The following is a 22,272-nucleotide window of genomic DNA, read 5'->3' on the forward strand; positions in this document are numbered from 1 at the left end:
TAATATATTCTACCTTATCTTCTACCTTATATTTTACAATATATTATACCTTATCTCCTACAATATATTCTACCTTATATTCTACCTTATCTCCTACAATGTCCTCTACCTTATCTCCTACAATATTTTCTACCTTTTCTTTTACTTTATCTTCAACAAGAAATATCACTAACAAAACAGAATAAATATCTGATAAAACTACAGTTCCTCACAATAAAATGACAGCTCTTAATAAAGACAGCTCTGTTTAAAAAGAAAGAACAGCTTTATACATATGAAAACAAATCATTTTGAGCTGATAGCAACTCCAGGTCCAATTCATTAAAGGTAAGCCTTTGAAGGCCTGAGAAGTCACTAGTGGATCTCAAGGAGTTAGTCCAAAGTGTCCCAGTGTGGCTTTGTGTAAATAAAAATAAATAAAATACATGATTTTCTTTCTTATTTTCCACAATATCTCTGTACAATATCTTTATTCATCAGAAGTCACGACAAGCACATCCCTGAAAGAAGAGGAGACTGGTGAGGGGATGTCGGCTCATAGTAATGGCTAGAATGGGATATGTGCAATGGTATGAAACACATGGAAATGATTTGTTTGATGTTGGATACAGTTCCATACATTATTTCCATGTTTTACTATGAGCCCCTGCCATCAGCCACCACTCTCGACCTATACAAAAGAAGGCTACACATTAAAGTGGCATTTATCAGGCAGACATATAACAGTAGGCCTAAACAAAAACTGAAAACAAATTAAATCCGAGGGTAAGTAATACAATCTTCAAAAATAAATGAATAGTGGGTGGTTCGCACTTCTCCACCTGAGCAGGCTGACAGTAGTCATATGCCGCGGTCAAAACAACTGGGAACTCCGAAGTCGGAAGTCGAAGAATTGCGAATTCTGAGTTCCGAGCTCCCAGTTGTTTTGAACGCGGCATTAGTTTATACTTAAAATAGGCCTACCTATCCATGCGTTGTAAGATCTGAAATGCGTCAGCAACGCCTGGGCAGAGGAACGCGCACAGTGTGTGCTCACACTACACTCTCAGCACAGTGAACCACATGGTTGCGTGTGTGGCTGGTGGGTGGTGGGTGGGACTGAAAAGAAATCCGCGTTTTTGTTGACACGAGATGAGCCGCTTTTCTTCTGTCAGTTGGATGCGGACGTTGTTCTTTTGTGTGAACTGATCTGTGTAACAGTATAACATAAAAGTCACATTGATCAGGCCATGCGCTTACCGCTTAGTGGAGTAGGTTACTACTTTTTTTATGGATTACAAAGCTAAATTAACCTGCGGTGACAGAGACAATGTCTCGTCCGGAAATCTCTACATGTCTGCCGCAATGTTCTCGGCGGGAGTTCTCGGAAATGTAATCGCCTTGGTCCTTTTGGAGATGCGGCGCCGGAGGCAAAGTCCATCCCTTTTCCAGGTGCTGGTGACCGCGCTGGTGATTACGGACCTACTGGGTACCTTCTCCGTCAGTCCTCTCGTACTAGCCTCCTATACACAAAACAGGACATTGATGGGTATGGGTGAAAACGGAGCAGTATGCAACTATTTTGGGTTCAGCATGACTTTTTTCAGCCTCGCCACTTTGGCCATTCTGTGTGCCATGGCTTTGGAGCGCTACCTCTCCTTTGGACACCCGTATTTTTACGAACGGCACTTGAGAAAACGCTGCGGATACATCACCATTACACTCATCTACCTGATCTGCATCCTTTTCTGCCTAGCACCTTTCGTGGGCTTTGGAAAATACGTTCAATATTGCCCGGGGACTTGGTGCTTCTTTGACATGGTCCCATTAGAAACCAAACCAAAAGTATACGTCGGTGTGTATGCGTCATTGACTCTCCTCATGATTTCTACCACAGTGGTCTGTAACTTATCTGTCGTATACCATTTAATTATGATGTATAGGAGGTGCAAAGCGCGTGTTTTAACGCGACGGATACGGTTCTACCAAAGATCCCTCTCTATGACGGAGGAAGTGGAGCATCTTCTGCTTTTGGTGTTCATAACGGTGACCTTTGTCATCTGTTCGTTTCCTTTAGTGGTAAGAGCATTCGTTTCGATGTTGCAGGTCAAAGTGTTAAAAATATTGAGACACTGTCTAATGTGCAGTGTGTGTGTGTGTGTGTGTCCTCCCTTCTCTCAACCCAAGCATCTCTTCTTCACATATGTTACAGTTCAAAATGGTGCTCTTTAACATAACCATGTCCCAAGCCATGTCCTGTTACATCATCATAAACAACAACAACCCAATTTAAACATTTAACATGTCAATAATGAAAGGCTTACAAGGAGCAAGACCATTGACATATTGTGATTATTTATGTATTATATTTCCATGTACTTATTGCAGTGTTCTTGCACCTGTTGTTGCTCAAGCCTACTAGCTGCAACCAATACTTCCTGGCCTTTAATAGATCACTGTAGATTACTGTCTTACTTGATAACCATATTTTGTTGATATTGAAATTCTGAATAACTGACTATGATGCATTTTCTCTTTGTGTGTGTGTCTGTCTGTGTGTGTGTGTCCCATAGCTCCGTGTGTTCATCAACTTCATGGGCAGGTCAAATGAGAGCTATGGCACTGATCTCGCTGCTCTCCGCCTGCTGTCCTTCAACTCCATCATCGACCCCTGGCTCTTCATCATCCTCAGCCCCTCGGTGCTGCGCTTCCTCTGGAGGAAGCTGACACTGTGTAAACCCCAGAGGCCCCCTGAGGCCCCCACATTCCCACGGGAAAAGGCTTTCCCCGTTGGGCCAAAACTCTCACTGCCAAACCCACCCATGGAGCTCCAGAACGAGGAAGTGCAGAGAGTGGACAAGACATAATTTCATGCATATGGAATCAGGGGCCAATGACCCACTCTGGAAGGATTACAGTAACGGGACCATTTGATATCAGCAGGAGCCTAAGTGGACACAGGAAGTGACTTGACAGACTAGACATGCACTGGTTGAAGGGACCCCCTTACACAGTGTGTACTTGCAAATAAACATTTAGTGAGGTGCAGCATTTTCACTCATTGACCTCATGACAGGAGGCTGGAATAGATTGAGGAAGATATCAGAGATGTGGAAGGCTGTGGTGCTGACATGTTATACCCACACAATATGGATTTGGGATTTGGAACCGGACTTAGCATTTTGATGTGTCTACTTATTTCATTGCTTCATTATATTTATATACAAACTTTATGATCAGAAATGTATAGGACTGAAATGTTAATTTGACCGAACTCCTCCTGGACGAAAGGGTCCAGTATTTACTATATTAATAAAAGTCAATAAACATAATCTAATCTTAAACCATTTTATGATTGGAAAACCAAATATAATGTCCTTGTATTATATTGAATGTTTACATGAAATGTTTCAGTATCAGAACCCAAACCCAGCTGTCGTCGGAGCCCGTATTCATATGATGTCTCACAGCAAAGGAGGAATTAGATCCTAATGAATAAGATTACATAGACAAGACGGCCAGGTCAGCCGACAGACCAACTGTTAAGGCTGAAAACTACAGTCCCAATCCTGAGAAGGTAAACATAGCTGCCTATTCAGCACGGTACAACATGTTTAGACATTTGGTGACCACTGTGCCGTTCTTAACATTGATTGGAATTTTTAATCTGTCCCTTTGCATTAAGCCACTCCTCAACAGATACTCAATCCTTGATTTAGTTGTGATGTGTGACGATAAGATGGGTTTCAGCTTGAAGTTCTTACTCATACCAGTAACTTTCCATTCCAAACAAAGGCGTTGGCTTGTCTTATTCATAATGCACACAGAACAGACTGGTTTTCACTTGTGTGTCCTCATCTTTGTGCTGTGTACAGTATGTCATCCTAAGTACTGCTGCGACTATACGGCCACTCAAGTGTTCCTGTATTTCTCTTTTCATTTCCTGACATGGCTTTTTTTAGAAAACGATTCATATTATTTTCTTCAAAAGTGGTGCCTACCCTTCCGTGGTTCTATTCATTTTCAGTCAGTCTGAAGCCCTGCATCTATGTTGATCGTTAATTAAGTAAAAGGCCAGCAGGGCTTCCATTGGCAGAGATCTGGTTGAGTGACTGTTTAAGACTGAAATAGCTGTGTTGTTTATTAAACGAAAGTGTCATTGCCCTTAAGGCAGGAAGTCAGAGGGAGACGGTGTGTGCATCCTAAAATGCATCCTAATCCCTTTATAGTGCACTACTTTTGACCAGGGCCCATAGGGAAATGTGTAGTAAATTGGGTGCCATTTGGAACACGCTCACTGTATTCAGATTAGTTTGATCAGATGCACTCTGTTTCCCATAAAGCACTGCTTCTGTATTTACATTATGCTCTGTTCCTATCATTGATGGTATGTCCCCATGTCCTTCAGATAAGATCTCCACTCGCAGAAAAGTGTGTTTACTGCAGGACTTTCAGTCTCTTACGAATCTAGGAAGGAAACACTTACCTTGGATAGTTTGACTATTGCATTGAGCTGACACTTTGGCACATCTTTGCTCGGTCAGTAAATGGTAAAGCTGCTCTTTGTAAAAGTGAACATTTTGAAACTGTTTTTATTTATGTGCCACTGTGTGTGAGTTTACCGTTTCAATTTGTTAGTGTGAATTTCAGTCAACATTTGAAGTGAGGGAGAAATTGAGCTAATATACTGTGGCCTAGCTCCAATGCTCCATAAGTATTGTACTGAATCTCTCCAAATGGTCCTTTATTGAACTACAGAATGAAGAAAAAAGTAAATAATGTCTCCAAGTGCAACAGCATATTGTACTATATACTAACAGTACACTTACAGGGAAGGATGCACGGTCATCTCACAACCAGATGGTTTCTGGTTGGACTGATACAACATAGATAAACATAGAATTGGACACAGATCGCACTTACACTACCAAACACAGACCGCATGTACACAAAAACTTAATTTCAAAGTGACAACAAGGACATAGGATTTCGAAACACAAACAGGAACTCAGATGTTTATTTTCGAAGGGATCTGAGGTTTCATTTTATGTTCAAATCAGTTAGATTGGACAGCTCACAGAATGTCACACATCTTATGAAGATAACAAGGAACAGACAACCAGTAGTATGAACACACAACAAAACATTACTGTACATGCAAAATACAACACACTACATGATATTGTACGTCAGATCACAGTTAAGGGCCCTTATTCACAAAGAGTAACAGTGGTAAAATGAAGATAATATGGATAATACAGCTCTTTGACTGGGAGACTATAAATACGGTCCCTGAGATTTAGCCTAAAGATTTGACCTAGGGCTAATATACTGTAGGAGTGTGTTTTTAAGTTGACATGTGTATTTTTAAGTTGATCAAGTGCCATGTCCGTGGCCCCAGGAGATATTTCCCACAGGAAAGTTCCTTATGCTTCCTAGTTGAGAATGTTAACAGCATCCAGAGACCAAATCTCTGTAGAGAATTAACAACACATGTTTGATTTGCAGGGGGGTTGCTGAAGCTGAAGCTGCTGTGGTGCTTGCTTCACTGTCTGTCCTCATTCAAATTGCATTCTTTTTTAAATGTAACCCTTATTTTACCAGGTAAGTAGACTGAGAACATATTCTCATTTACAGCAACAACCTGGGGAATATTTACAGAGAGAGGAGGGGGGATGAATGAACCAATTGGAAGCTGATGGGGATGATGAGGTGGCCGTGATGGTGTGATTGGGAATTTAGCCAGGACACCGGGGTTAACACCCCTACTCTTACAATAAGTGCCATGGGATCTTCAATGACCACAGAGAGTCAGGGCACCCATTTAACATCCCATCTGAAAGACAACACCTTACACTGGGCAATATCCCCAATCACTGCCCTGGGGCACTGGGATAGTTATTTTGACCAGAGGAAAAAGTGCCTCCAACACCACATCCAGCAGCATCTGGTCTTCCATTCAGGGACCGACCAGGACCAACCCTGTTTAGCTTCAGAGGGAAGCCAGCAGTGGAATACAGGGTGGTAATGCTGCTGGCTAAAATGTAATGAAAGGCTGCTGCCAGATGGATGCCGCTCATTCTCTACATTTGGAGACCAGATGACTATGGGGTACCATTACTTACAGGGGCGTCATGCATCCCCAAAATCTGAGGGGGCACAAAGTAAGTGAGGATGCCGGAGGATGGGGGTGGGGGCGAAGGGGGTTAAGTTTGAGAATTTTGCCTTTTTCAAACACCTGAAATCTGACCCTCTGAAATCTGAAACCATAATCATTGTGCTTAATCCTACGTATAAAAAAATATGCACATTCTTCTGCATATCTCAGCATTCCTCTTTATTTATCTGTATCCTCTTGACAGGTGTTTTTTTAAAGAAACTAAATATGCTTCTCTGCATCTCTGCTAAAATCTGTGTAAAAGATTGAAAGGAATGTGTCTTATTCAGTACATTTAGTTATTGCTTGCTTTCCTAAAAGTATACCAAACTTTCCAGCAGACATGTGGGTTAAAATAGTTAGACTAGCAAGCTGATCTAACTTGATTGATAGCCTGAAAGGGCTTATTGGTAGCTAGATATGAGGTTAGGAGATTGGGAACCTATCTGGGCCAGCTAAAGACAACTTCATAAAATTGCTAAGTGGCTAGTAGTATTACAGAGAATTTTGTTTATTTTTTTTCAAAAAGATTTCAACAGTACAAATCTGAGGGGGCATGTGTCCCTGTGCCCCCTATGGGCATGACGCCTCTGATTACTCAGTATAATCTGTAAGCTTTTAAAACAAAGAAATTCCCATAAACTGCTGCTTGCTGCGTTTTCCATTGAAACCTCCCCTGTAGAGGACTAATGCAGTGTGACAGCCCAGAGGTTGTTTGCTCGGCCAAAACAACAGGATCTCATCATAGTAAAAGGTCCCGTTTATCAGTAGGCCTATACCACATCCTAGAGTTCTGATCTATTCGACAGCAGAAAGTATCACCTATATCAGATGACACTGAGCACTTTGTACCCTGTAAATCTCTACTGTATTCCTACATAGAAAAGGGAAAAACAAGCAAAGAAAAAAACACTGTTTTTAATAACTCTTTGTCTATACTTCCAATGTGTTTATCTTGTGAAATGTCTTGGGGGGCAAATCAGCCCCTTGTGTAACCTTGAGGTAAATGCAGTGGTCCCAGCTGAGACCAGAAGTAGCCCTCATGGTTGCGCTAGACAGTACTCCCCTGGAACACTGGACAACAACACCACATACTGTAGAATCACTATCCCTAAATCATATCTGTTGTTTTGAGATTGCAGGTGCATGGTAACAAATCAAATCAAACTTTATTTGTCACATGCGCCGAATACAACAAATGTGAAATGCTTACTTACTACAAGCCCTTAATAGTTGAATAAGATACGAAATAATAAGATAAAGCTCTGACGAAGGCCTTGAGGTCGATACGTAAAGCTTATTAAAGAGCAGTGATACTATCAATAGCAGTGTGCGGGTTTCTTCTTTTTTCTCCTGACCCGGAATAAGGAAATGTAAGCTCATATTTAGTTTAGAGTGATCAACACAATGTGTAGAGTTTCACTAGACTTGATGCTGAACGTTATGGATGAGAGAGATTACTGAAGGTCCAGGTACAAGGACTGAGGACACACTGATTATTCACTGTTGCTCTGTATTGATGACATTGTGTGGACACTGTTTGATAATCTAATCAGTTCACAACTGCTCAGAAAAGGCCGGTTTGACGTGTTCTCTGCTTCTGTGCTGGATGGTCTCCCTTTTGCAACTTGTAATACACCAGATAGATTTTTGATTGACTTATGACTGCTTTCCTTTTTATTCAACTGTAAACTCCTATTACAATGACCATTTTTTGACATTTACATTTGATATCATAGAAAATGTTCCACCAATCAAAAATTGTGTTTTGTCCCCGGAATCTCCCCTACACAGCTTCTACAACTCGATCTCATACCATACTACTAAAATGTTCCACCAATCAAAAATTGTGTTTTGTAAGTAGGTACCCTCCACTAAGTTGAATTTAAAAAAATGATAGGTAAGAACAAATTCTTATTTACAATGATGGCCTACCAGGGAACAGTGCCTTGTTCAGGGGGAGAACAACAGATTTTTACCATGTCAGCTCGGGGATTCAATCCAGCAACCTTCCAGTTACTGGCCCAACGCTCTAACCACTAGGCTACCTGCCACCCCAAGAACATCCTACACAACTCTGCTGTCCCACTGACGTCACACTGTGACTTTTCTTATACCCTTCAACAAACATCCAGTCATTTCTGTGAATACAGGAAATGCAGATGAACTTCCAGCTGTGTCCTGTCTTGTCAGGATGACGACACTGGGTGTCTTCTATTCTCAGGCTAGTTAGTGACAGGAATAAGACATAGTGCATGATGATAGCAAGGCCTGAGTGGTCTTGCGTAAGGCGTCCTTCTGAAATAATCCATTAGGTTAAGTGTTTACATGTTAGAATGATTCAAACAGGCCTGCTTTTGGCTCCCTACCCTATTACACACATGGACAAAAAAGAAAGAGATGCTATGGAAGTGAAACAAAGTGATGGTGAAAAAAATATTAAAAGGCTGAATGAATAGACAAAATATGTATTTTATGACCGTCTTTTGTCATTGTTTGAACTTTTCCTGTGTTTGTGGGCGCAAGCGTTGGTGGTAGGGTTATATAAGATACACACAGCTGTTCTATAGCTTTGCTTACTCACTTTAGCCGTTGCCTACTATGCTCACAAAGAACACATGAGAAGTGCTTCAATCAAACTGATAGTCTAAACCACCAACTCACAATCAGCCTGCACCCACACCCATTCTCTTTTCAGGAAGTTCAAGGATTCATCATGCTATGAAAAACCTCTGCTTGCTCATAACAAAATGATGTGCTCTGTCAAATGTGGTAAGATTATATCCAGACTAGAAGAGTGTTGTATTTGTATTATTCATCTGTGACTCTTCATGGGAAAGTCACACAAGCCAAACATTACCAGATTCATACTGAGTTAGTATAATGTGTTTTTGTGATTTGAAAGAAGGGCAAAATATTGTTAAACACTGCTTTTGAGCATCCTTTGGTCCTCATAATAATGAGAAGAATGAGGAGACACAGCACCATGTGGCAAAGTTGACAAATTGCACAATGGCACAGAAACTAAACACATCCTCTCTGAAGTTTACAATTCCAGAGAAAGGGCTTGTGAGTCTTAATGACGGCAGGGGAATCAGGATTGACCCAGTAACTGGAAATGAATCTGCTCTGGATCTCAAATTCAATGGAAGGCAGATGTAGTTGGGAGGTTTTGGAGGAATCTACAGGAAGCACAGAAACCCACAAATTCTTACAAACTCCAAGCATTGATTATGCAAGAATGGGCTGCCATCAGTCAGGATGTGGCCCAGAAGTTAATTGACAGCATGCCAGGGCGGATTGCAAAGGTCTTGAAAAAGAAGAGTCAAGACTGCAAATATTGACTCTTTGCATCAACTTCATGTAATTGTCAATGAAAGCCTTTGACACTTATGAAATGCTTGTAATTATACTTCAGTATTCCATAGTAACATCTGACAAAAATATCTAGACACTGAAGCAGCAAACTTTGTGGAAATTAATATTTGTGTCATTCTCAAAACTTTTGGCCACGACTGTACTGTACAGTAGGTAGTGATCACTATCATCCTATCATGAGGGAGGAAGAATCAGTAAGAAATGGATATTTGGAAAAGTGGAGTGGTGTCAGCTTCAAGAGTTGGGTGAACAGGAGCTGTCTCAGGTAGATCTTAATTCAGATATTGCACCCGTCAATGACGGAATAAGAGGAGCAATAGTAGGGGCCTCAAAACAGGTGATTACTATGGGTAGATGGGGGTGTCACGGATCGCTGGGCGTGGTGGGTGTGGAGTCAGGCGCAGAGAGCAGGGCTTCCAATGAATACCTTTTATTCAGCTGGGTCCAGCCAACAACCAGGCAAAATGACCAATAAACCGATAAGTCCCCCAACCAGTGAAAATAACGGACAGCAAACACGTAAGAGCAAAACAATAATACACCACTGACATAAAGGATGAGCCCGCGGGACCTGGGAGTTTAAATAGCCCCTAATTACTTAACAACAAATAAGATACAGGTGAAAACAATCAAGACAAAACCAACAGAAAAGAAAAAGGAATCGGTGGCAGCTAGTAGACCGGTGACGACGACAGCCGAGCACCACCCGAACAGGGAGAGGAGCTACCTTCAGTGGAAGTGGTGACAGGGGGAGAAAGAGTAATGCAGTCCCTTGGTGGAGTGAAGGGTGTAGAGAAGCAGTGAAGACTAGAAACAGCGCTTTCAGAATGTTGAAAAGGTCCCATAATTACCAGCACCTGATTCAGTATAAACAAGCACAAGCAGTAGTAAGGAGGATCATTAGGACAGCTAAGAGGGAGTATTGGCACTGGTTCTGTGGAAACATAGGCAGGACCACTCCTGTGGGAGAGGTATGGGGGATGATTAAAAGGATGAGTGGGGTCAGAAGAGATTGGGATCTCCCTGTGCTGAAAAGTGGGGGGATTGTTGCAGTGAGAGATGTGGAGAAGGCAGAGATGTCAGCCCAGGTAGGGATGAGCTCTAGCCCAGGAAGGTGCACAGCTCTAATAATCTGACAGAAGAGGGGCAGCATGGGGGAGAGAGAGGGTCAGAGGAGAACATCTGGGGTTCCTGGATCAGAAAGAGATGGTGGGGGAGAGAGAGGGTCAGAGGAGAACATCTGGGGTTCCTGGATCAGAAAGAGATGGTGGGGGAGAGAGAGGGTCAGAGGAGAACATATGGGGTTGCTGGATCAGAAAGAGATGGTGGGGGATACATTCAATGGCCCTTTTACGTTGGCTGAGATGAAGAGTGCATTTGCTAAAGCTGGGGTAACATCTCTTGGGAAGGATGAGATGTGTTACATTATGATTGCTCATCTCAGTGACACAGCAATTGGACCTTTATAATAAGGTGAGGCAGAAAGGGAAACTGCCTGGAAGTTGAAGCAGGCGGTAGTTGTGCCAATACAGAAACCAGGGAAAGACCCTACTAGTCCTTCAAGCTATAGGGTGATAGCGTTGACATCTCATGTATGTAAACGTATGGGAATAATGATAATGGAAAGGCTGACTTACTTTCTGGAGAGTAGAGGACTAATGTCACCAGATTAAAGTGGGTTTAGGAAAGATGGTTCCTGTACTGTGCCTTGAGTCAGTCAAACGGAAGGCACAGGCAAATAAGGAGATGGTGGTAGCCGTTTTCTTTGATGTAAAGATGGCTTATGATATGATGTGGAACGAAGGCCTACTTATCAAGCTGGATAACATGCGGGTTGGAGGAAGGGTTTTTAACTGGATAAAGGATTTTATTTTTGGGCCATCAATACAAGTGAGATTGGGGAGCTCTATGTTAGAAAGCTATGAGGTGGATAATGGCATCCCCCAGGGAAGTGTCATTAGTCCTTTGCTGTTCTCCATTATGATTGACGATGTATTCTCTCAGGTGAGACCTGATATTGGGAAGTCATTGTTTGCGGATGATGTGCTGTGGAAGAGAGGGAGAAATATTGCCTATACAGCCAGAAGAGTTCAAGAAGCGATTAGGGAAGTAGAGCAGTGGTCCCTCAGGTGGGGCTTCCAGTTTGCGGTTGAGAAAACACAGACTGTATTTTTTTCTAGAAGGAAGGTTGGGGAGGAAATATACCTGAAGCGGTATGGAAGGAATCTGGAGAGGGTGGGAGGGGTTTAGGTTCCTGGGGGTCTGGTTTGACACTCGAATGACATGGGCGGAGCATTTTAACAGAGTAGTTGTCAAAGCAAGGAAAATATTGGATGTGATGCTTTGCTTGTCAGGAATGGAGAGGTGTTAAAAATGTTATATATAGCGCTGTTAATGTCATCAATGGATTATGGAAGTATAGCATATGGATCATAAAGCTAGATGTTATCCAGTCCCAAGCCCTAAGAATATGTTGTGGAGCACTCAGGACCTCCCGGTGGCAGCGATGCAGGTAGTGTTGGGAGAGATGCCGGTTAAGTTAAGAAGACAACAGCTAGCCATGACATATTGGGTAAATCTACAAGGACATAAGGTCACACATCCGAAAAAAAGGTGCTCCTAGAGTGTTGGGAACATGGACAAAATCTGAATACAAGCTTTGGGTGGATAGGCAATTGCATGGCGAGAGAGATGGGGTTGTTTGGGAGGGAGTTTAGTCCCTCTGCTTCTTCCTGCTGTAACCTTGGTTTCTCCCTCAACCACCGATAGATCTATGGTTGCTTGACAGGGTAATGGATGTTGAGGAAGGAGTAGATTCAGTTGTAAGTGAACATTTAAGAACACAATAATATATATATATATTTTTTTAATATACTCACAGCTGGGTCTAAGGATCTATATCTCTCTCGTCATTACTCAATACCTAGGTTTACTTCCAATGAACTCACATCCTAACATACCTCTCTGTCTGTACATTATGCCTCGAATCTATTCTATCTCGCCCAGAAACCTGCTCCTTTTACTCTCTGCTCTGAACGCACTAGACGACCAGTCCTGATAGCCGTTAGCAGTTCCCTTATCCTACTCCTCCTCTGTTCCTCTGGTGATGTAGAGGTTAATCCAGGCCCTGCAGTGCCTAGCTCCACTCCTAGTCCCCAGGTGCTCTCATTTGTTGACTTCTGTAACCGTAAAAGCCTTGGTTTCATGCATGTTAACATTAGAAGCCTCCTCCCTAAGTATGTTTTATTCACTGCTTTAGCACACTCTGCCAACCCTGATGTCCTAGCCATGTCTGAATCCTGGCTTAGGAAGACCACCAAAAACCCTGAAATTTCCATCCATAACTAAAACATTTTCCGACAAGATAGAACTGCCAAAGGGGGCAGTGTTGCAATCTACTGCAGAGATAGCCTGCAGAGTTCTGTCTTACTATCCAGGTCTGTACCCAAACAATTAGAGCTTCTACTTTTAAAAATCCACCTTTCCAGAAACAAGTCTCTCACTGTTGCCGCTTGCTATAGACTGCCCCCAGCTGTGCCCTGGACACCATATGTGAATTGATTGCCCCCCATCTATCTTCAGAGCTCGTGCTGCTAGGTAACCTAAACCGTGACATGCTAAACACCACGGCCATCCTACAATCTAAGCTTGATACCCTCAATCTCACACAAATTATCAATGAACCCACCAGGTACAACCCCAAATCCGAAAACACGGACACCCTCATAGATATCATCCTAACCAACTTGCCCTCCAAATACACCTCCTCTGTTTTCAACCAAGATCTCAGCGGTCACTGCCTCATTGCCTGCATCCATAATGGGTCTGCAGTCAAACGACCACCCCTCATCACTGTCAAATGCTCCCTAAAGCACTTCAGCAAGCAGGCCTTTCTAATCAACCTGGCCCGGGTATCCTGGAAGGATAGTGACCTCATCCCGTCAGTAGAGGATGCCTGGTTATTCTTTAAAAGTGCCTTCCTCACCATCTTAAATAAGCATGCCTCGTTCAAAAAATGTAGAACCAGGATCAGATATTGCCCTTGGTTCTCTCCAGACCCGACTGTCCTTGAACCGCAAATCAAATCAAATCAAATGTTATTTGTCACATACACATGGTTAGCAGATGTTAATGCGAGTGTAGCGAAATGCTTGTGCTTCTAGTTCCGACAATGCAGTAATAACCAACAAGTAATCTAGCTAACAATTCCAAAACTACTACCTTATAGACACAAGTGTAAGGGGATAAAGAATATGTACATAAAGATATATGAATGAGTGATGGTACAGAGCGGCATAGGCAAGATACAGTAGATGGTATTGAGTGCAGTATATACATATGAGATGAGTATGTAAACAAAGTGGCATAGTTAAAGTGGCTAGTGATACATGTATTACATAAAGATGCAGTAGATGATATAGAGTACAGTATAAACGTATACATATGAGATGAATAATGTAGGGTATGTAAACATTATATTAGGTAGCATTGTTTAAAGTGGCTAGTGATATATTTTACATCATTTCCCATCAAGTCCCATTATTAAAGTGGCTGGAGTTGAGTCATTGTGTTGGCAGCAGCCACTCAATGTTAGTGGTGGCTGTTTAACAGTCTGATGGCCTTGAGATAGAAGCTGTTTTTCAGTCTCTCGCCCCCAGCTTTGATGCACCTGTACTGACCTCGCCTTCTGGATGATAGTGGGGTGAACAGGCAGTGGCTCGGGTGGTTGTTGTCCTTGATGATCTTTATGGCCTTCCTGTGACATCGGGTGGTGTAGGTGTCCTGGAGGGCAGGTAGTTTGCCCCTGGTGATGCGTTGTGCAGACCTCACTACCCTCTGGAGAGCCTTACGGTTGTGGGCGGAGCAGTTACCGTACCAGGCGGTGATACAGCCCGACAGGATGCTCTCGATTGTGCATCTGTAGAAGTTTGTGAGTGCTTTTGGTGACAAGCCGAATTTCTTCAGCCTCCTGAGGTTGAAGAGGCGCTGCTGCGCCTTCTTCACGATGCTGTCTGTGTGGGTGGAACAATTCAGTTTGTCTGTGATGTGTACGCCGAGCACAAAAACATCATGTGGCGTTCTGCATTAGCATCGAACAGCCCCTGTGATTTGCAACTTTTCAGGGAAGTTAGAAACCAATATACACAGGCAGTTAGGAAAGCTAAGGCTAGCTTTTTCAAGCAGAAATTTGCATCCTGTAGCACAAATTCAAAAACGTTCTGGGACACTGTAAAGTCCATGGAGAATAAGAGCACCTCCTCCCAGCTTCCCACTCCACTGAGGCTAGGAAACACTGTCACCACCGATAAATCGACGTCTGGCCATGCTTTCCACCTGGCTACCCCTACCCCGATCAACAGCCCTCCACCCCCCACAGCAACTCGCCCAAGCCTCCCCAAATCCAGATAGCTGATGTTCTGAAAGAGCTGCAAAATCTGGACCCCTACAAATCAGCCGGGCTAGACAATCTGGACCCTCTCTTTCTAAAATTATCTGCCGAAATTGTTGCAACTTCTATTACTAGCCTGTTCAACCTCTCTTTCGTATCGCATGAGATTCCCAAAGATTGGAAAGCTGCCGCAGTCATCCCCCTCTTCAAAGGGGGAGACACTCTAGACCCAAACTGCTGCAGACCTATATCTATTCTACCCTGCCTTTCTAAGTTCTTCGAAAGCCAAGTTAACAAATTACCGACCATTTCAAATCCCACCGTACCTTCTCTGCTATGCAATCTGGTTTCAGAGCTGGTCACCTCAGCCACACTCAAGATACTAAACAATATCATAACCGCCATTGATAATAGACATTACTGTGCAGCTGTATTCATCGACCTGGCTAAGACTTTCGACTCTGTCAATCACAACATTCTTATTGGCAGACTCAAAAGCCTAGGTTTCTCAAATTATTGCCTCGCCTGGTTCACCAACTACTTCTCTGATAGAGTTCAGTGTGTCAAATCGGAGGGCCTGTTGTCCGGACCTCTGGCAGCCTCTATGGGAGTACCACAGGGTTCAATTCTCGGGCCGACTCTCTTCTCTGTATACATCAATGATGTCGCTCTTGTTGCTGGTGATTCTTTGATCCACCTCTACGCAGACAACACCATTCTGTATACCTCTGGCCCTTCTTTGGACACTGTGTTATCTAACCTCTAGAGGAGCTTCAATGTCATACAACTCTCAATCCATGGCCTCCAACTGCTCTTGAAATGCTAGTAAAACTAAATGCATGCTCTTCAACCGATCGCTGCCCGCACCTGCCCTTCCATCCAGCATCACAACTCTGAATGGTTCTGACTTAGAATATGTGGACAACTACAAATACCTAGGTGTCTGGTTAGACAGTAAACTCTCCGTCCAGACTCACATTAAACATCTCCAATCCAAAATTAAATCTAGAATCTGCTTCCTATTTCACAACAAAGCATCCTTCACTCATGCTGCCAAACATACCCTCGTAAAACTGACAATCCTACTGATCCTCGATTTCGGCGATGTCATTTACAAAATAGTCTCCAACACTCTACTCAACAAATTTTGTCACCAAATGCCCATATACTACACACCACTGCGACCTGTATGCTGTTGTTGGCTGGCCCTCGCTTCATATTCGACGCCAAACCCACTGGCTCCAGGTCATCTACAAGTCTCTGCTAGGTAAAGCCCCGCCTTATCTCAGCTCACTGGTCACCATAGCAGCACCCACCCATAGCACGTGCTCCAGCAGGTATATCTCACTGGTCACCCCCAAAGCCAATTCTTCCTTTGGCCACCTTTCCTTCCAGTTCTCTGCTGCCGATGACTGGAACGTTCTGCAAAAATCACTAAAGCTGGAGACTCTTACCTCCCTCACTTGCACCAGCTGTCAGAGTAGCTCACAGATCACTGCACCTGTACATAGCCCATCTGTAAATAGCCCATCCAATCTACCTCATCCCCATACTGTATTTATTTATTTATCTTGCTCCTTTGCACCCCAGTATCTCTACTTGCACATTCATCTTCTGCACATTCTACCATTCCAGTGTCTAATTGCTATATTGTAATTACTTCGCCACCATTGCCTATTTATTGCCTTTACCTCCCTTATCCTACCTCATTTGCACATGCTGTGAATAGACTTTTCTACTGTATTATTGATTGTATGTTTGTTTATTCCATGTGTAACTCTGTGTTGTTGTATGTGTCAATCTGCTTTACTTTATCTTTATTGTGGAAGGACCACCAGAGGGCAGGCTGGGCTCATGGATAGTAGCCCAACAAGGCATGGGAGACAAGGTAACCAGAGCCAATTAAGCACAGCTGACGGTACTAATGAAATACTCTCCTTCCCCTATAAGAGAGAGAATGGAACCAGCAGAGAAGGGGGGAAAACTATCTCTGGAAGATGGCCACCGAGAGAGAGGAGCTATCCTGGAAGAACCACTAAGACGGTGACAAGCCCGTGACTTTTTGTTGTAGTTTAATGATAAGCCTATTGTGTTCCGGTTTCATCCGGAGAAGAAGATGTATGTTTTTCCCTGGAAGATTTTCATTGATTATGTTGGACTGTTTGTGTTGACCAAATACCCTCAATAGAGAACTGTGTTCAATCAAGAAAACCTATTCCTGACTCGTTTATTCCACCTTCCCGCTTTAGAGTGACGCCCAATTACTTGGTCCACTCACATTATCTTTATCCAGGTCGCAGTTGCAAATGAGAACTTGTTCTCAACTAACCTAGCTGGTTAAATAAATGTGAAATAAATAAATAAAAATGAAATGAAAAGGACCCCTAAATAGAGAGGACATGAGCAGCTTTTAGTGTTCCTGAGTTTAAGGTGGCAGTGACAAAAAGAGCCACAGATCATTTATCTGTTTACACAATGGAGTTGTTGGCCATACTATTGGCTGCAGTGTGTGTGGAGGAGGTGAGGCCAGACAGGGTAGTCATCTGCTCTGACTTATGTGCTGCACTGATTCATTTGTACAGCTTACATTAATTTGTGTCACAGAGCAGACAGGATCTATTGTATGAGGTTTTGCAGTGCTTGTATAGGGTGAAACAGATGGGGATATATGTGATGTTCCTCTGGGTTCCAGCTCATGTGGGAGTAGAGGGGAATCAGGAAGTGGATATTATTGCCAAGCAGACTCTTAAACGTCCTAATGTTGAGATGGAATTGTCCATCAGTAAAACAGAAGCCAAGGAATTAATAAGAACAGTGGTTAAAAATAAGTAACAAGAGTTGTGGAACAGGGAGAGTAAGGGAAGACAACTGTATAAGAGTTGTGGAACAGGGAGAGTAAGGGAAGACAACTGTATAAGAGTTGTGGAACAGGGAGAGTAAGGGAAGACAACTGTATAAGAGTTGTGGAACAGGGAGAGTAAGGGAAGACAACTGTATAAGATCCAGGAAAAGGTGGGGGCAGGGAGGTCCTCAGGCTGAGAGAGAAGGCCAGGAAAGTGTCATCACAAGGCTGAGACTGGGACACAGAAGGTCAGTCTCTGGTTCACACTCCAGTCCAGTTGGAGGCGGTAATGCACCCTAAAGTTGGTTGCCAACCGCCATATAAAATCCACAGAAGTAGTAGAAGAAGAAGAAGAAGAAGAAGAAGAAGAGGCAGAAGTAGTTTACAATTCCCATAATTCATAGAGGCAAAATGGCTGACACCAGAGAAAAGGGACTTCAAGATTACAGAAAAAGATTACTTGAACATAAAGAGATTGATGGACGTTTAAAAGAGTGTAAGTGATATATTTGCTTGTCTTTGTCAATATTTCAGAGTAATACACATAAAAGGGGTTATCGAACTAAAATAACCAACATGACCAGTTAGCTAATCGGTTGTTGGCTAACTCGCATTGTCATGCAGTAGAATCGGTCATAGAAATGAATGGTCTTGACAACCGGCTAACGCGTTAGCAAAATGCTAGCTACCAAAACAGCTGCAGTTAACCGTTTATTGAAGTGTATTCGCTGTGCTTAGCAAGCTATTTAACCAGCTATTTGCCAAGACCGCTAGAAAACAATAGTAGTTAGAATTTATCTTGAACATTAAAACAATAACAAAGGATCAGCTAACGTTAGCTAACAGAGCTTGCTAACGTTACATAGCTTGATTTCATACTTGTATCCTGTGTTTTCAGTGAGGGAACAGCTCAAGGAACAGACAAAACAATATGAAAAATCTGAAAATGACCTGAAGGCCTTACAAAGTGTTGGTCAGGTAAAATTGTGAATTCACACACCATGATTTATTGATCGGCAATAGTGTACTAAAATTGTCTCCGTATCATAAAGAACGGATTTTAACTGCAACTTCTTGTAATACTTGTGCAGATTGTCGGTGAAGTGCTCAAACAGCTGACAGAGGAGAAATGTAAGTTGTAACATTGCAATCGTCCTACGACTCATTATATACCTAGGTCATATACGTCTGACCCTTCGGCATTACATATTATGTCATGTTCATCCTCTTCCTGTCTTCAGTCATTGTCAAGGCAACCAATGGCCCTCGCTATGTTGTTGGCTGCCGCAGACAAGTAAGTCTTGAGCCATGACGTACCCTTGTATCATCAGCATTTATTTACTTTCAGTGAGTGTCAGTATCACCTCTCCATGATTGTAATGGAGCTCATCTATCTGTCATTTTCACACAGCTGGATAAATCGCAGCTCAAACCAGGCACAAGAGTGGCCCTGGACATGACCACCCTCACCATTATGAGGTAGGCACTGTACACGCACGCATACTCAAAACCACAACACACACACACACACACAGCATGTGAGCAACTGTCAATTCAGTCTATTGAAACAAAATGTTCCAAGTAAAAGGTATGTCAGCCTTAAATGTTGCTGGTGATGGCAGTTAACATGTCCCTTCCCCACCTCAGATATCTGCCCAGAGAGGTGGACCCCTTGGTGTACAACATGTCCCATGAAGACCCAGGCAGCATCTCTTACTCAGAGATCGGGGGCTTGGCCGAGCAGATCCGTGAACTGAGAGAGGTACTTCTACTACATCCTACAGTATACTTATGATATTCTTAGAAAATGGGGGTACGTGTTTTTCCTGAGCCAGTCAGGTTTTCTATATGACCTTCCCCCTGTGTTCCAGGTGATTGAGCTGCCCCTGACCAACCCTGAACTATTCCTGAGGGTGGGGATTATCCCTCCAAAGGGCTGCCTGCTCTACGGACCTCCAGGTAAGTCACTATCTAGCAGGATTTCACTCTAGACCGAGGCTGAATCTCAAGTGTTTCCTTGATTTCTCATGTCTTTGATTCCTTCACCTACCTCTCAAAACACATTGGATGAGAAGATCTAAGGTCCCGCCCCTCGCACCTTCTCCTCCAATGTGTTTTGAGAAGGAGGTCAAGGAATAAAGGGTGCGGTGAATCACGGAAAGACTTTTGAGATTCACCCTGAATAATGCAAATAAGTTACGTCACTGAGGTCCTGAGGGTTTATTCATAGATTTTCTTTATGCACTTTTGATTAGGCACCGGAAAGACTCTTCTGGCCAGAGCGGTGGCCAGTCAGATGGACTGTAACTTCCTCAAGGTGACTTGTAGGCTACACTTTGTTTAACTCCACTGGCCTTTCTGACTCTCTTCACCATTCTTTGAAAAACTTGGCTGACACTGTGTCCCCCTGTGGCAGGTTGTGTCCAGCTCCATTGTGGATAAGTACATTGGAGAGAGTGCCAGGCTCATCAGGGAGATGTTCAACTATGCCAGGGACCACCAGCCCTGCATCATCTTTATGGATGAGATAGACGCCATCGGTGAGCATCCTGAGCTGTAGCCTGGCCCCAGATCAGTTTGCACTGTATAGCCAACTGCTATGGTCATTGTCAACCAGTTGGCTATACAGCACAAACAGTTCTGGGACCAGGCTAAGCATTCTGAACCCTGATGCCATATCTATTCCTTCTCCCTTTGCTCAGCATTGTGTGCAGTGTCTGGGAACTGTGAATGTGTTGTAAGTGAAATACTTGTTTTTCTCTCCAAGGTGGCCGAAGGTTCTCAGAGGGCACGTCAGCTGACAGAGAGATCCAGAGGACTCTGATGGAGGTAAAATGAGCGACCATAACACTTAGATATGTTACATAGAATTGATATTGTTCAACAAACGTTGCTTTCTATGACAATGATGGTTCAATAAAACATTTATTTGGGGAAAGACCTGGTTCTGTGGCTTGGTCCGTACAGTATATATTGTGGGGATGTTGAAGATAAGACAACTAAATGACGTGTAGCTTGCAGTAAGCTTGACTGGCATTTCAATAAGTGAAGGGTATTACTGTAAGGTGTTTAACATTATTAGGATCCATGGCAGATAATCCTCGCTGAATTGGATTTTCACCGTCTTATCTCTGTGTGCACCCAGCTGCTGAACCAAATGGACGGCTTTGACACCCTGCACAGAGTCAAGATGATCATGGCCACCAACCGGCCTGACACCCTGGACCCCGCGCTGCTGCGTCCCGGCAGACTGGACCGAAAGATCCGTAGGTTCTTCCTCATCTCACTGTCTGTTCATTACCCAGTGTGCTTCATACTTACTCATCATATCATAATATATGCCGTTAAGTAGACTTAGTCATGCTTCATACATTTTTCACATGGGTGCCGCCGGGACGCGAACCCACAATCCTGACGTTGCATGGGCCATGCTGAACCAACTGAGCCATACAGTACCTTATCCCCTTTGGGACATAGGGTCACAATGATCTCCCTCCACTTCCTTCTTTTTACACCCAGGTAGGAACACATGTAAATCTCTATGGTATGAAAAGAGTGACGTGGTTATTTCTACTGTTCCAACAGATGTTGAGCTGCCCAATGAACAGGCCCGTTTGGACATCCTGAAGATCCACTCCGGCCCCATCACCAAACACGGAGAGATAGGTGTGTTGATTTGAACACAGCTGGGACATATTAGGTTTAAGTCATGTTTTAGACTTCTGGTACGGTTTCCTTTGAACAAATGTTGGCTTTTTTTCTTCTCAGATTACGAAGCGATCGTGAAGCTTTCGGATGGCTTCAACGGAGCCGATTTGAGAAATGTCTGCACTGAAGCAGGTACCTGTCATGACTAACTCGTACATTATCAGTTTAGCTTGACAAAAACAGTGATTTTTCTTGAATCCAACCGCATTTTGATCTGCCTAAGTCGGGTCTCTTTCGGTCTACCAGGTATGTTTGCGATCCGTACCGATCACGAGTACGTCACTCAAGAGGATTTCATGAAGGCGGTTCGCAAGGTGGCCGATTCGAAGAAGCTTGAATCCAAGCTGGACTACAAGCCCATATAAATTCCTATATCTTTATTTCTATATGTGAACGTGGGGAGGTTTGCTGTTGGGGTGTTCTCACCAGTAAAACCTTTTTTTTTTTTCTCTTGCCATTTTTTTTTTGCCAAGTTGTATGATGCAGAAAAGTTTCTTGGGGGGAAAAGTGGATTAGGGATCTGTTGTTAACCATTTCTATAGAGTTGCCAAGAAGTGACCTCAGAACAGCTACAGATATGGGACCAGCATACATTGTCTCTACCCTCTCGTAGTGTTACATTTCTGCCCAGTATTTAGGATTATATTAACGAGACAATAAATACTGTTGCCATTGAAGCGGCTGTATCTGTAAAAGCATACAAAAGGAGTATGCCATATTAAAAACTTTATCATACTGATCACTGTTATGCTGTTTTTTACCTCGATAAAGCTGTGATGTCGGGTTTGGCTTCTTTGCCAATTTCCAAAAAATGTCCGA

General features: G+C 43.1%; 2 protein-coding genes across 2 annotated transcripts; both read left to right on the forward strand.

The window, feature by feature from the left end:
* The first annotated feature begins 1,078 nt into the window (after window positions 1–1,078).
* Window positions 1,079–3,311, forward strand: LOC115123969 (prostaglandin E2 receptor EP2 subtype-like). Its single transcript, XM_029653332.2, has 2 exons — window positions 1,079–2,058; window positions 2,553–3,311. Exons 1-2 carry the CDS (start codon window positions 1,270–1,272, stop codon window positions 2,844–2,846), a joined length of 1,083 nt encoding a protein of 360 aa, XP_029509192.1. The 5' UTR covers window positions 1,079–1,269; the 3' UTR covers window positions 2,847–3,311.
* Window positions 3,312–18,120: 14,809 nt separating this feature from the next.
* On the forward strand, window positions 18,121–22,192 carry LOC115123973 (26S proteasome regulatory subunit 10B-like). The gene is made up of 14 exons (XM_029653337.2): window positions 18,121–18,241; window positions 18,644–18,723; window positions 18,837–18,876; window positions 18,987–19,039; window positions 19,157–19,224; window positions 19,393–19,507; window positions 19,617–19,704; window positions 20,001–20,062; window positions 20,162–20,285; window positions 20,513–20,574; window positions 20,891–21,011; window positions 21,331–21,411; window positions 21,514–21,585; window positions 21,700–22,192. Exons 1-14 carry the CDS (start codon window positions 18,157–18,159, stop codon window positions 21,816–21,818), a joined length of 1,170 nt encoding a protein of 389 aa, XP_029509197.1. The 5' UTR covers window positions 18,121–18,156; the 3' UTR covers window positions 21,819–22,192.
* Window positions 22,193–22,272: the final 80 nt, after the last annotated feature.

Source organism: Oncorhynchus nerka, linkage group LG13 (assembly GCF_034236695.1).
Source record: "Oncorhynchus nerka isolate Pitt River linkage group LG13, Oner_Uvic_2.0, whole genome shotgun sequence".
Lineage (NCBI taxonomy): Eukaryota > Metazoa > Chordata > Actinopteri > Salmoniformes > Salmonidae > Oncorhynchus > Oncorhynchus nerka.

Coding starts and splice junctions, on each gene's coding strand:
- LOC115123973 (XM_029653337.2), top strand. CDS start 18,157: ATGGCTGACACCAGAGAAAAGGGACTTCAAGATTACAGAAAAAGATTA. Junction 19,508..19,616: donor AGATCCGTGAACTGAGAGAG/GTACTTCTACTA, acceptor CCTGTGTTCCAG/GTGATTGAGCTGCCCCTGAC. Junction 20,286..20,512: donor GGATGAGATAGACGCCATCG/GTGAGCATCCTG, acceptor TTTCTCTCCAAG/GTGGCCGAAGGTTCTCAGAG.
- LOC115123969 (XM_029653332.2), top strand. CDS start 1,270: ATGGATTACAAAGCTAAATTAACCTGCGGTGACAGAGACAATGTCTCG. Junction 2,059..2,552: donor TCTGTTCGTTTCCTTTAGTG/GTAAGAGCATTC, acceptor TGTGTCCCATAG/CTCCGTGTGTTCATCAACTT.